The 12283-nt window shown below is 29.2% G+C and overlaps 2 protein-coding genes across 8 annotated transcripts in view; one reads left to right on the forward strand and one right to left on the reverse strand.

Annotated features, from left to right (window-relative positions):
* Positions 1-12283, forward strand: part of nonC (serine/threonine-protein kinase Smg1) — a 141216-nt gene that overhangs the window by 49650 nt on the left and 79283 nt on the right. For all 3 annotated transcript variants that reach the window (XM_014420723.2, XM_014420721.2, XM_014420722.2), the window contains 3 exons: positions 951-1125; positions 2221-2374; positions 2522-2641. In XM_014420723.2, coding sequence (XP_014276209.1) covers positions 951-1125; positions 2221-2374; positions 2522-2641 — 449 coding nt within the window. The remainder of the gene's footprint in view (positions 1-950; positions 1126-2220; positions 2375-2521; positions 2642-12283) is intronic.
* Positions 7326-12283, reverse strand: part of mAChR-C (muscarinic Acetylcholine Receptor, C-type) — a 41897-nt gene continuing 36939 nt past the window's right edge. For 3 of the 5 annotated variants that reach the window (XM_067049154.1, XM_014420724.3, XM_014420732.3), the window contains exons 2-7: positions 11004-11099; positions 10312-10716; positions 10101-10217; positions 9912-10020; positions 9606-9767; positions 7326-9509 (exon numbers count right to left, since the gene is read on the reverse strand). In XM_067049154.1, the coding sequence (XP_066905255.1) occupies positions 9219-9509; positions 9606-9767; positions 9912-10020; positions 10101-10217; positions 10312-10580 (948 nt within the window). In that variant the 5' untranslated portion in view covers positions 10581-10716; positions 11004-11099 and the 3' untranslated portion in view covers positions 7326-9218. Of the gene's footprint in view, positions 9510-9605; positions 9768-9911; positions 10021-10100; positions 10218-10311; positions 10717-11003; positions 11100-11256; positions 11495-12069; positions 12188-12283 lie in introns of those variants that run through there. The other 2 variants (XM_014420725.3, XM_014420729.3) reach the window with 2 other exon arrangements.

Raw genomic sequence — 12283 nt, forward strand, 5'->3', positions numbered from 1 at the left:
CCCCTCGTAATCAACTGTTAAAAAATATATATAATATAAGTTATATCAACCCTGTAAGGCCCACCAGGCCGATCTGGTATAAAAATAAAATAAATAAAAATAATTATTACTAAATTTATCTCAAATTTTCAATTATTTTCATTCAATGTATATAGTAAATAGTGAAATATAGCAATAGCGAAGCATTGCCCAAACAAACAGTTATTAATAATATTGAAATGTCATAGTATTAAAACATTATTATTATTATTAATATTACTGAAATGCCATAATATTAAAACATTATTGTTAATAATATTGAAATACTACAGTATTAATCTTACGTTCCTATTTCTGGTATAGTGCATCCAGGATGGGTTTGCCTGTGAGTTAAGGGAGGGGGAGATGCGCAGTGGCAAACATTCTTCCACCAACAAGTAGCAAATCAAAAGAGAGCCGTCACTATATTTGTCTACAAAGTAAAACAAGAATCAATAAGAAACAGTCCTAGTCAAAGATAATGGATAACCTAAAGAAACAAGAACCTCCAGACGTATTCGTAACTTAGGAGACTAAGAATAGGGGGGATAAATGTTCCAAGTACCAATCTTGAATTGGCTGGGTGTTACCTAGTTCTGGACTGCCTCTTGGTTTGTTCCTGGTTGGAAGGGTTTGTTATCCTGTGTAGGGGAAAAGGAGCTAGGGTGGGAGGTTCGCAAGTTCCTTTCTCCTACAGGCAAACTCATCTTAGATGCACTATACCCTTGGTTTAAAAACAGTATTCCCTTATAATGAACCCAAGACCCTTCCTGTGGTGCTACAGGTTTATTTATTTTATTGTTGATTATAGCATTAATTTGTCAATCGATGATGATTGTTGAATAATTTGTTATATTTTTAAGATATCTAGTTTTATGTATGTTTTATTCAGTTTGTGATGAATTAATTTTTTTAATATGTTATGCTTAAAGGAATTGTGAGTATTATGAGACCATCAGAACTGTTCTATTCCAAACTCGGACCTATCCTGAAAGAGGTTGGGATACAGAGTATTGACCCCCTACAGAGAAACAAGTGGCCCCTATCTGCTCTGAAGAAATGCCTTTTGGAATTGATGCAATCAACTCCCAATTACCTGCTTTCAAAGTGAGCTATAGTTGATCTAAAATATTTAACTTTAATTCTATTATAAATATACAATTAAATGGGTTAAAAAAAATTATGGGTTATGCAAAGATAATTTTAAAAAATAGTTTATTTACATTTTATTTGCAACAAATATTAAAATAAAACCACTATATATAATGTATTACAATTAAATAAAAATATTCTGTTTGGAGTCTCTATCTTTTGATTGTACAATATATCTACTATAGATCGCCAGGAAGAGTATAGCCTTTAAATTGTTTTTGATTAAAATATTTTTTTTAACTGGGTCATTCAGTTTTCTACTTAACATGTTACAAGCTCCCCAATTGGACATGAAAAAATTCTTTCAAAAGTGGGAAGTAAAATATGTATGGAATATAAAATGCTGAAAAATCAACTTATATTAACTTTTTTTTTTTTTTTGGAACCGATCAAGCACTCAAAAAAGTTGTTTAACTTACCTAGAAACTTTAAACTTTTAACATATTTAGCAGGTTAAAACTGAGAGATTGTTAAAACAAAATTCATTCTGTCTGTTTAGCATGATAACACACTTAGCTCTTTGCATAAGTTGCATGAATACTCCTATTGTCAATTTTCATATCTTCTAGACTATATATCTTCACACTTATAGTACTAATGATTTAAATACAACACAATTAGAACCTTTCTTGGATAACAGAGCAGATATTTTTGGTGTTCTGCTAAATATTTGCCCATAAACCAAATACTATCCAACACTCTTGTTTTAAATTAATGGAACAAGAACAAACTATCTACTAAATCTTCAATATGGAATCTTTTAGAATCACCTAACCGTCTAAAGATATTTTATTAATCCTCCATATTACCTTGTAATCTAGAATGTGATCTACCATATTCATATTCACCTTATGAACTGATCTCTTAATAATAAAAAAAAACCTAAATTGTTCACTCAAGAAAATCTCAGTGAAACAAGTACATTTAAATTGCTTCATATATTGTCTTGTTGCTGTTAAAGTATAAATAAATTGAATGTTATTAAATATTATTAGGTGTATTTATTTTATAAATTATTCTTTTTGCTAAATCTATTCTTTCTGTTGATAGGGAGCTTTGGTGTCACAGTGTCAATTCATCTGATTGGTGGCAAATTACTAAACTTTACTCTTCATCTTTGGCTGTAATGTCAATGATTGGTTACATTATCGGCCTTGGAGATAGGCATCTCGATAATGTGTTAGTGAACTTGAAGACTGGAGAGGTAAACAATATATACTAAGTAATTATAAAATTTTATGATGCAAGGAGTGTAGTACATTGTATTACCTCCCGAGTAGTGATAGGTTAAACAAGATAAACCATAATAAACAAAAGTTTTTGTAGGTCATTTCATTTTATTCATATTTAGGTAGTTCATATTGACTACAACGTCTGCTTTGAAAAAGGAAAAACTCTTCGAGTTCCTGAGAAAGTGCCATTCCGCTTGACTCCAAATTTGAGAGCTGCTCTTGGTGTGACTGGTATAGAGGTAAGTTTACTTGCACTTAAAGTATATTTATTGATTTAATGTTTTTAAAAATTATTTTGGTTTGAAATCTCCATCCAGGTATTGATTACTATAGTACTATATTCAGCATTTTAAGTTAACTAATTTATAATAACCTGAAATTTATTGTTATATTATATTCAATGAAATTTTTGGAATTTCTGAAACATTTATAATGTTTCATTAAATTCTAATTAATACAGTTTTGAAAACCGATTCGTGTAAAGTATGGGTATATTAGTCATCATTTTTTTTATTGTTATTAAAATTGCTTTGTTTTTTTATAATTATAATTTATATATAAGTTCCTTGTCCATTCTTGTACATGTTCACCCATCACAACAATTGATGGCCTTTTGAAGACCTGCATTGTGGGTGGAAATGTCAGCAATCAATAACTAGTTGAATTCTTGACCACAGCCGTGACCTATGGCTAGAGAGATTGCGCACAAAATATTTAACAATGTAACAAATTAAAATGATAATTGAGGTCACCAGTAATATTAAAGTATAGTGAATTAAATAATTCGTTAAACTATTTTTTTTATTCTTTATTCTTAAACTAATTCTTATTATCTTAAGATGCTGCTACATATTTACCAAACTATGACATTCCCTCATGTGCAACCAAGTTCAAATTAATGAGTGTTTGGCCAAGTGCTTGTGATGCATCTACACATTTGTGCTCAGTTAGTGTTGTTTTAGAACTGACAGCAGATTAATATCTGTACTCTCAATGTTTTAATTGATTAAAGACTTTTTCTAACCTTAGGAATCATTAATTCACGGTAGTTTATTTTAAAACTCCATTAATGGATTTATTCAATTAATTTATTCCATCGGAATAAATACATTGTTTCAAATCTTGTCAATTAACTTAAGTTGTATCTTTTTGACTTATCATAGCATAAATATATACTTGCAATTACTTAATATATATGGGTTATTAAATTAACCCGAATATAATAAAAATCCTGAAACAGAAGTTAAATTTATAGTTTATTTAATAACATTTCAAGGAATTTTTATCATCTACCACTTGCTTTATCAGTATTATGTTTCATTTCATTTTGGCTCCCTTTATTTTCTTTCTTTTTATAATGAAAATTGTTTAAATAGGTAATAGGTAATAGATGTCCAGTATGTTTGTCTCTCTGGAACACACAAGCATGTGAATACTGTCATTAGTTACTTTCTTTATTTACCAAGTATCTGTAGCTATTTTGGATTTGGGGCAGGTTGAAAACATCTGGCTTTAGAGTCAACAAAATGAGTAGCTTTTATTTCGCATTCTAGTTACACTAAACTTTGTTTCTTTAGTACTAATTGTTCTAGGTTTAATGTTCTAGTTTGAAGTGAAAATAATAAATATTTAATAGCTTTCGTTCTTTTCACTATTAATTGGATTTAAATATTTTAAAATTGTGTTATAAAATATGCCAAAGATAGAAGATCAATCTAATATTTTTGAGTTTTCTGAATAAGAGCACCTAGAGTATCCTTCTGAGCTGATATTCTTTTCCAATCATCTGAGCTGATATTCCCCTCCAATCATCTGAGCTGATATTCCCCTCCAATCATCTGAGCTGATATTCCATTTCAATCATCTGAGCTGATATTCCCCTCCAATCATCTGAGCTGATATTCCCCTCCAATCATCTGAGCTGATATTCCCCTCCAATCATCTGAGTATGAGCTTCACTCGATCAATCAGAATGTTAATCTTCAGTTTGAATCTAATTCCAAGTGACTGTATAGAGTATGCAAATAGTTGATTTAAGCAGTTAGTTTTTTAGAAAGATGAATAAGGTTACTGAATTAACGCTTAAATTGGTGTAAACATTTTTTATACATGATAAAAAAACCATCAGTTGCTTACTTTAGATTATTTTGAATATATTTTTTGTCAATATTAATTAACTGTTATTTTTTCCCCCAAAATTACATCATTATGACTTGTCATATTACCGTGTCTTGGGTAAAGCAAATGGGGGAGAAAAGACTAAATGATTTATATCATAATTATCTCTTAGCTTATTGTCTGTGAAATATTTAGCTCATCTTATCTTTTTGCTCTACTTTGCACCTATCACTAAACCTTACGACAAGTACTTTTCAAGAAGTAAATTTCTGTGAGGAGACAATATTATCAGGAGAAAGGAATAACTTTGCCAAAGCTTGCTTTTCATCCTTGACCCTCAGTAGATAGGTATTTGCTGGTGTCTAATTGTTGATTGCTTCTTAAATAAATTTGCCTAAAATAGCCAAAAACGATTAAGAATAAACATTAATATGAACGCAGATCAGGTTACAAATGTTATGGTTTAGTTTTCCTTACCAAAATTATTATGATCCAGTTATATTATATCTTGATTGTGTATTCTAGTTCCTAACTGTTAGTCTAAATCTTCAATGCTTATACTGAAATAGTTTTTGTTTTCTTATCATTTTCTCTCAAGGAGCCTATAAGCGGGCTGCATATCACAATTTTGGCTAGTTTTGTTCTCAAAATCAAAAGTTTCCATTTGCGTTTTACCTTAAGTAACTAATTTTGTTCATAATCTATCTGTAGTTCGGGCATGTCAGCTATTACCATTAAATTTTAATGAAATTTCCTGATATTATGCGGTTGCTACCTTGATATCAATTTTATCAAATTCCATCGACTATTTTTGCTAATGCTTGCATAAACCTAGTATCTTTAACAAATCTATATCTCAAGAATGATTTGTCTGATTTGTTTCAAAGTTGGAGTATAGTGAGAGATTATTATAAAAATGTTTCAATATAACTTTTATAAAAACAGCTTGTCTGATTAGGCCAAAGTTAGAGCTTAGTATTTAAATGGCCCAGAATCAATGTCATCAAGTTCTATCCACTACTTCTGCTTATGCATGTGCAATTATATTTTCCTTGGCACACAGCATATTTAAAAAATGGCTCTTCCTGTAGATTGTATTCTCAAACAACAAATTAAATTGACTAAAATATAAAAATAAAATCTATTTCTAATCTTGAAGTATATGTGATTATGCTGGGTAGACTTGTTTTTTCTGGATAGTTTCCCATACAATATACAACAAGAATAATGTAGATATCACTCTAGTTTCCAGGTTCTGAGGTGTGTACTAGTTTGCCCTCAATAGACATTTATATTTACTTTTATACTAGAGAAAAAAAAAATCCTAATATTCTAAAGTCATCTAAAAAGTTTCCAACCCAACTAAGAAAGAAGTAATTTTTCTTCAGATGCATTATATTTATCTATATTGTTTCTTTATAATTCTGTTCATGTCTCCTAACGATCCTCTGATATCTCCAGCATTTCCTAATAGTACTTGGCATTTTTCTTTTTAAATAATTGTTTTTGAAAGTGAAAGCTCCATTTCTTGACAACAATTGATCTCCTCTGAGCACAACTCTCAGCTTAGGGAATAAAAAATGTTGCTTGAGATTAGTTTTCATTGTAATTCATAAATTTTCAGGATGTTGCTGAGTTATGAGACAGTGCATTTTCTCAATGAAATATTTTTTTTTTTTGTATGTTGCATTCCTACTACTTTAGCTCTCAGCTCTTGCAGTAATGATGCATGTTATGCCTGTGCTATGGTTTTTCCTCGATTAAGGCAACTCCCAATCTTGACTATCCCAGATGCTGAGTAGTATATCATAGTCCACAGTTTTTGTTGTATAATAGTGTAACCAAGTTAAGTGTAACCATCTACAGTAATTAATTGGCACTCTGATTTATTGCATCTAAACTGCGCCATCAGACATAAAAATGCTCAATGAAAATTTTGGTCTGGAGTGAGTAAACATGAAATCCAAAATATGGTCAGTTTTCTCCTTTCTTAATCTGAGTTTGTGTCATACACGTTCTGATTATAGTCTCACCATCTCTCTAACCTTAATCCAATTATTGTTCAGCAAAATTTGATGAACTTTATCAGTCCTTGCAGTTTTTGTTCATCTGAAATGTTTGTCATCCTAACTGGTATGGCCAAATATTAATTCCAAAATTTCACTGTGGAGAAAGTTGGTGCTATGTCCTCTAATGAAGTGTTTGCAAGAAATTTCATACCCACATTTCTTTTCAAAAGCAAATGTTTTATGGCAGTTCAATACTAATTAATAAAAAAAGTATGTATTTTTAAAAACACAAACCGACTCAAACCTTCTCAGACAAAAATTGGTGTGACAATATGTGGTTAGCTCCTTCCACCTATTGTATTCCTAGATTTATTTACTCGTTTTAGGGATCATTTGAATTTGTATTGTACTTACACAACTTAGCACTGTAGAACTAAGGGATTCATGCAGTTCTACTCAGCCCACAAAGCCTGTGTATATATTCATGCTTTAAATTTTTCTTTGGAATATTTGTTATTTCTGCTAGAGATGGGGTTACTTTAATTTTTTAAAACATTTTAATCAAAATACTTTTGTTTGAATGGAAGTGGGAAGAGATCATAAAGGGAAGTTTCTTTTTCTCAGTACATTACATTATTACATTTTAGACACTTATTGTTAATAGTTATATAAATTGTTTCTTACAACTAACCGACTGTATTTATATATTAATATAAGGTATATAATATTTCTTATAAGTTCAACTTATTTTTTGATCTATAATCAGAAATGATGAAATTTATTTAGATATTTTTCAACATTATCATCTACATGATTTATAAAATTTTTGTAATCATGTTTTTACTATTTTACAACATTAATACTTATATTCGTTAACAAAATTACATATTTTTTTCTTTCACTGACAATTTTTTAACAAAATATTTCAAAGAATATAAAATAAATTAACATACAAATAACAATATTTGTAATATAAAAAAAAAATTTTACTAACTTACTAAATAATACAAAAGAAATAATCTAGGCATTGGGAATCACAGTTATCAGTAAAAATATTTATACACAACAATACATAACAATTATTAAAAAAATTGTACTAATTCTTACAAATTATTATAGAATATTTATTAAGGAAAAATAAAATCACAGATAACCAGAAATCATATCACAACCTTATTAGCTCTGTATTATATATATTTCTTTTACAAGTTCTCCCATATATGATATTGCAATATTTCTTATATACATTAATATAATTCATGATAAAAGATATTTTTTTATTAGTCCAATGACACCATTAAGATATTAACTAGTTGAAATCGCATGCTTGTTATTTTAATTGATGAGCTATCTAATCTTTCTTTAGAAATGTATTTTAATGATTCTATAAGGTTTTTATTTATATTTGGATATTTTTGCTAAAGTGGCTAATTGATATTAGTGTCAAATTTTATATAAAATGATTATGAAATTATAAGTTTTAATCTAATACATTAAAACCTTACTTATGTATTTTAGATTTACAGTATTATTTCCATCAAAATGGCCTGTAATTATTTAAGTAAGGAAAAAGTACAAATAAACTGAAATAAAAATATATTTAGAAAAGAGGCTATGCCAACAATCCAAACTGTGAGGTTTAACAAATTTGGAGATTCATTTCTAACATTCCTGATTAAGTTTTTACTCTACATTAACTAACTTTTAATTATTAAAATTTAATTTACAGTTTGTATTTAGAAATTATGAAATCTATAAATTTTTATGTTTATCCAGAAGAAAGCATCTACAATGTAGTGATAATTTTGACTAATATATTGCTTTTTGAATGCTCTGATAAATTATTGAGCTACTCTTAGGTGTTTTTTATTATTTAGTTGTTGAAATTTTGTTATAAAAGTTATAAATTGAATAGTATATTAATAGTTAATTTCTTTTGGAGAAGTTGAAGTTGAAGTGAAGTGGATATTATGAAAAATCTAAAACTGTTTAAAATCATTATTTTACTTGAAATAGTAAATGGATAAGACAAAAATCTTAAGTATCTAAGTAATTAGTAGTAGATTGATACATTTTTATTTTGTAGTAGTAATTAGAAGTAGAAGTTTATTAAGCTATTAAAGTTTTTTTTATTAATGAGTATCTTATGTACTTGATTTATGAAATATGTGCAGAGGAGATATAATGCCATATTAATATTATTCAATAAACTGTAGTTGTGTAATATTTGACCTGATGAAAAGTGGGCTGTCATGATCATACTTAGAATAACAACTTCTGTGTTTTTAATTTTGATTAATTTTTTTCAATTACTTTCTTATTGGATTCTTGAAGATTAATGCTCTAGATAGAAAACAAGATATGATTTCAATATAGTATACGGTCATACCATTTTTATTTCTTCTGTCAATTATAAATCTATTCAACTAAATTCATTGCTATAATTTTAAATACTAAGAAATTATTTGTAATATTACTGACCAAATCTCTATTCCATAAAAGTTTGGTTTAGTTTTTCCAACTTTTGTTATTAATGAATAGATTTTTTTCCTGTTATTATTTTTTAATAAAAAAATTAAAATTTTTGTTTATGACAAATTTTTATTACTTTGACTAAAGAAACGCTTTTAAATTGAGAGAATTTCATCCCTTAATACTGACAATAGTGAAGAAATATAGTGTTACTTGACTAAACACTAGTTTGAGGGTGTGCCGATCCTTTTGTTCCTGAAGCCGTCACAACAGTTGAAGTGTTCTGTTTCACTTTGCACCTTAAGACTGCTTGTACTGCTTCCTTAAATTCTGCATTCTTCCATGCGTAGATGATAGGGTTCAGAGCAGAACTGCTTAGGGCAAGACAAAGTAGTGCTTTATAGACGGTGGATGAGATTTTGTCCCTGTAACCTACTGCTTGGGCACAAGTGACAATGAGAAATGGCAACCAACAGATTGTAAAGCAGCCCATTACCAGGAGTACCACCTGCCAAATATTAAGATTATTTGTTATCAAGAAATCATGATTTAATTAAATCTCTTCATCAGCTGAAACATTTGATTTGAAGTAAATTTTGATTACCTGAAAAGACGGTCTACATTGTTGGCTCACATTTGTTTTCCGTAGTTTTTCTGCCTGCATCACAGCTTCATGCCATATCCTTGCATAGATTGCTATCATGACTGCCCAGATGACTAAGAATGCAGGAAGAAGAATGGCTATCATATAATATGTTGGTAGTACCTGAAAAGAAATATTTACTCATTAAAAGCTTATAGAATTTAAATTCATCATCTTTGAAAATACTAATAATAACTTTGGAATCTTCTATTTATACTCTAATAGTATTACTCTAATTCTTTTTATGAAATAGTTGATAAATAATACCTGTCCAAGCTCGCAGACTGTGGCTTCCTCCCAGGTATTCCAGTAAATAGGAATGGTACTGATTCCCAACGCAAACACGCCTGCCACAAAGAGTACTCTTCGTACCACTCTGAAAATTTGGATTTTTAACCATCATATTGTCAAATGATTGTATTGTATGATGAAACTTACTAAATAATCAGTTTCTACCTTCTTGTCATCAAGGTCTCATACTTGAATGGGTGAATAATTGCCAGGTAGCGATCGAAAGCTATTGCTGTGACATTAAGAATTGAGCAGCAACAGGCCATCAGAACAAATACAAATCTGAAACATTGTTTTAAAAATGAGTTTGTTGTCTGATATTATATATTGATATTTGTATTCACATAGTAATTGTGAATAAGATAATAAAAATTACTTGAGAATACATGTGGTCTTAGTGACTGAAAGCTGTGGGAATATTGTGAACGCCATGTGGTACGGTAATGTCAGTCCAACCAGCATATCGGTGCAAGCAAGGCTTAGTACAAAGCGATTGGATATCAGTCTTGAACTACGTAGGATATAGACTGTGAACAGGTTACCACACAGTATCATCACAAAAAGGATAGAATCAGCTGCAATCCACGCCCATTGCTCTATAGTGTGGTGCCCTGAAAGGCAGTATGTGTCGTTCTTATTACACATCCTTCTAAAGGTTAGAACTTTCCAGTGTTGTTGATTGTGTTTCTTGAAAACACATGCCACTGGTTGTTGAATGTTGTTTAAAGGACATTTTGTTTAATACCTATTAATTTTTTCTTGTTTTTTCGCAACTCCATTTCTGAAAAAAAAAATAAAAGAAGATTGTAGCATTAAACAAAAAAATGTATATGACTGTGCCATTTTTCTATATATTTAAATTTTTAGCTAGTTGTTAGTCTCCAAGTGATTGAATTATCTCAATAATCAAAAGCTAAAAACTGAGTTTAATTTTTACCAAGTAGATGGCACTATATCTTCCATAAATATTTACAATTTTCTTTCCTAATTTGAATTTTATAATTTTATTTGAACTTAGCTCTGATAGAAATAAACATAAATTATTAATATTAAATTTATATTACAAACCTGCTCTGTTTCGAATAAATTTATTTCAAATGAAGTCATGTTTTTTGTAGATGCTTAAGATTGCTTTACTGAATCCTCAGAAGGCGACTAGTCTTCCTATAATATAAATCCTTATTATACTTCTAAAATATTGAAACATATATTGTCCAATTTGAATTTAGGAAGTTTAACAATACTATAGCACATATAAAACATTTTTTTAAACCAGTATTAGTTTTATCTAATTATATATTTTTTAAAATGAATAACACACATAGTTGACACATGTTGCATTCTTTTTGATCTTTTCTCTGAATGTAGTTCCCATGATTCTCAGCATTATTTTTAATTAGCACCCTAATTCGCTATATTTTATAGAAACTCTTGCACTAAACGCTACTTCAACATGACCTATTTTTAGCACTACCATTGTTTAATAAATTTCAATCATATTTTGTAACAGTGGTTGTGTATGTTGTACTTTGATTGTTTGGCCTATATCTTGGTTCTTGCTGACCATCTATGAAGACAATAAGCTGATTTGCATCTAATATCGCCCTGTTGTATACATTTACACACAGACCTTGAATACATAATTAATGTCTCCACGAATTGACCACATGATCTCAAGAACCTCAGGCTGTCTTTATTAGTGGTGTTTTATTATACAGGAGTCCTAATATTCATTTAATGATTGTTGTGCTCCAAGATAAAAGTGATTTTGCTTCTTTTCTTACTGTAAATGCATACCTTTCCTCTGTCGGTGTTTTGGATACATTAAGTGGATGTTGTTGTAATTAGATAGGCAATTAAATGTAATAGGCTATGAATCTATTAGGATTAGTTTTACTAGTCATCTGTAAAAATGAATGGGTGTAACAAACATCAGATTGTACATCTTACACAAATGATTTCATAACTCTTCTGTGGTGAACAATAATGTTACTTTGATTTTATAATCCTTCTAAAATGATAAATAATGGGATCTTGGGGCTTAGACCCCTTGATATAGTACTACTAAATAATAATAAGATACTACTTTTTCATTCTCTTAAAGGCAAATTTTCTCTGAAAGTCTGCAAAATACCTTGTATAGATTAAATAGTTTTTGTTGGTTTCTATAATTTTTTTTCCTCTTCAAATAATCTTCAGTTTTTCTGAAATACACATGAAATTTTTTTATAGAATTGAAATCATATTAAATTTATTCTGTTAAATTTTACTGATTTGTTGAATTAACAAAGTTTTGTCTAAATAGTCATGGAGAATTTGGTCTTACTCACTTTATCTCCCACCCTCTT

Source organism: Halyomorpha halys, unplaced genomic scaffold (genome assembly GCF_000696795.3).
Source record: "Halyomorpha halys isolate HHAL.00 unplaced genomic scaffold, Hhal_1.1 Scaffold287.1, whole genome shotgun sequence".
Taxonomy (NCBI): Eukaryota; Metazoa; Arthropoda; class Insecta; order Hemiptera; family Pentatomidae; genus Halyomorpha; species Halyomorpha halys.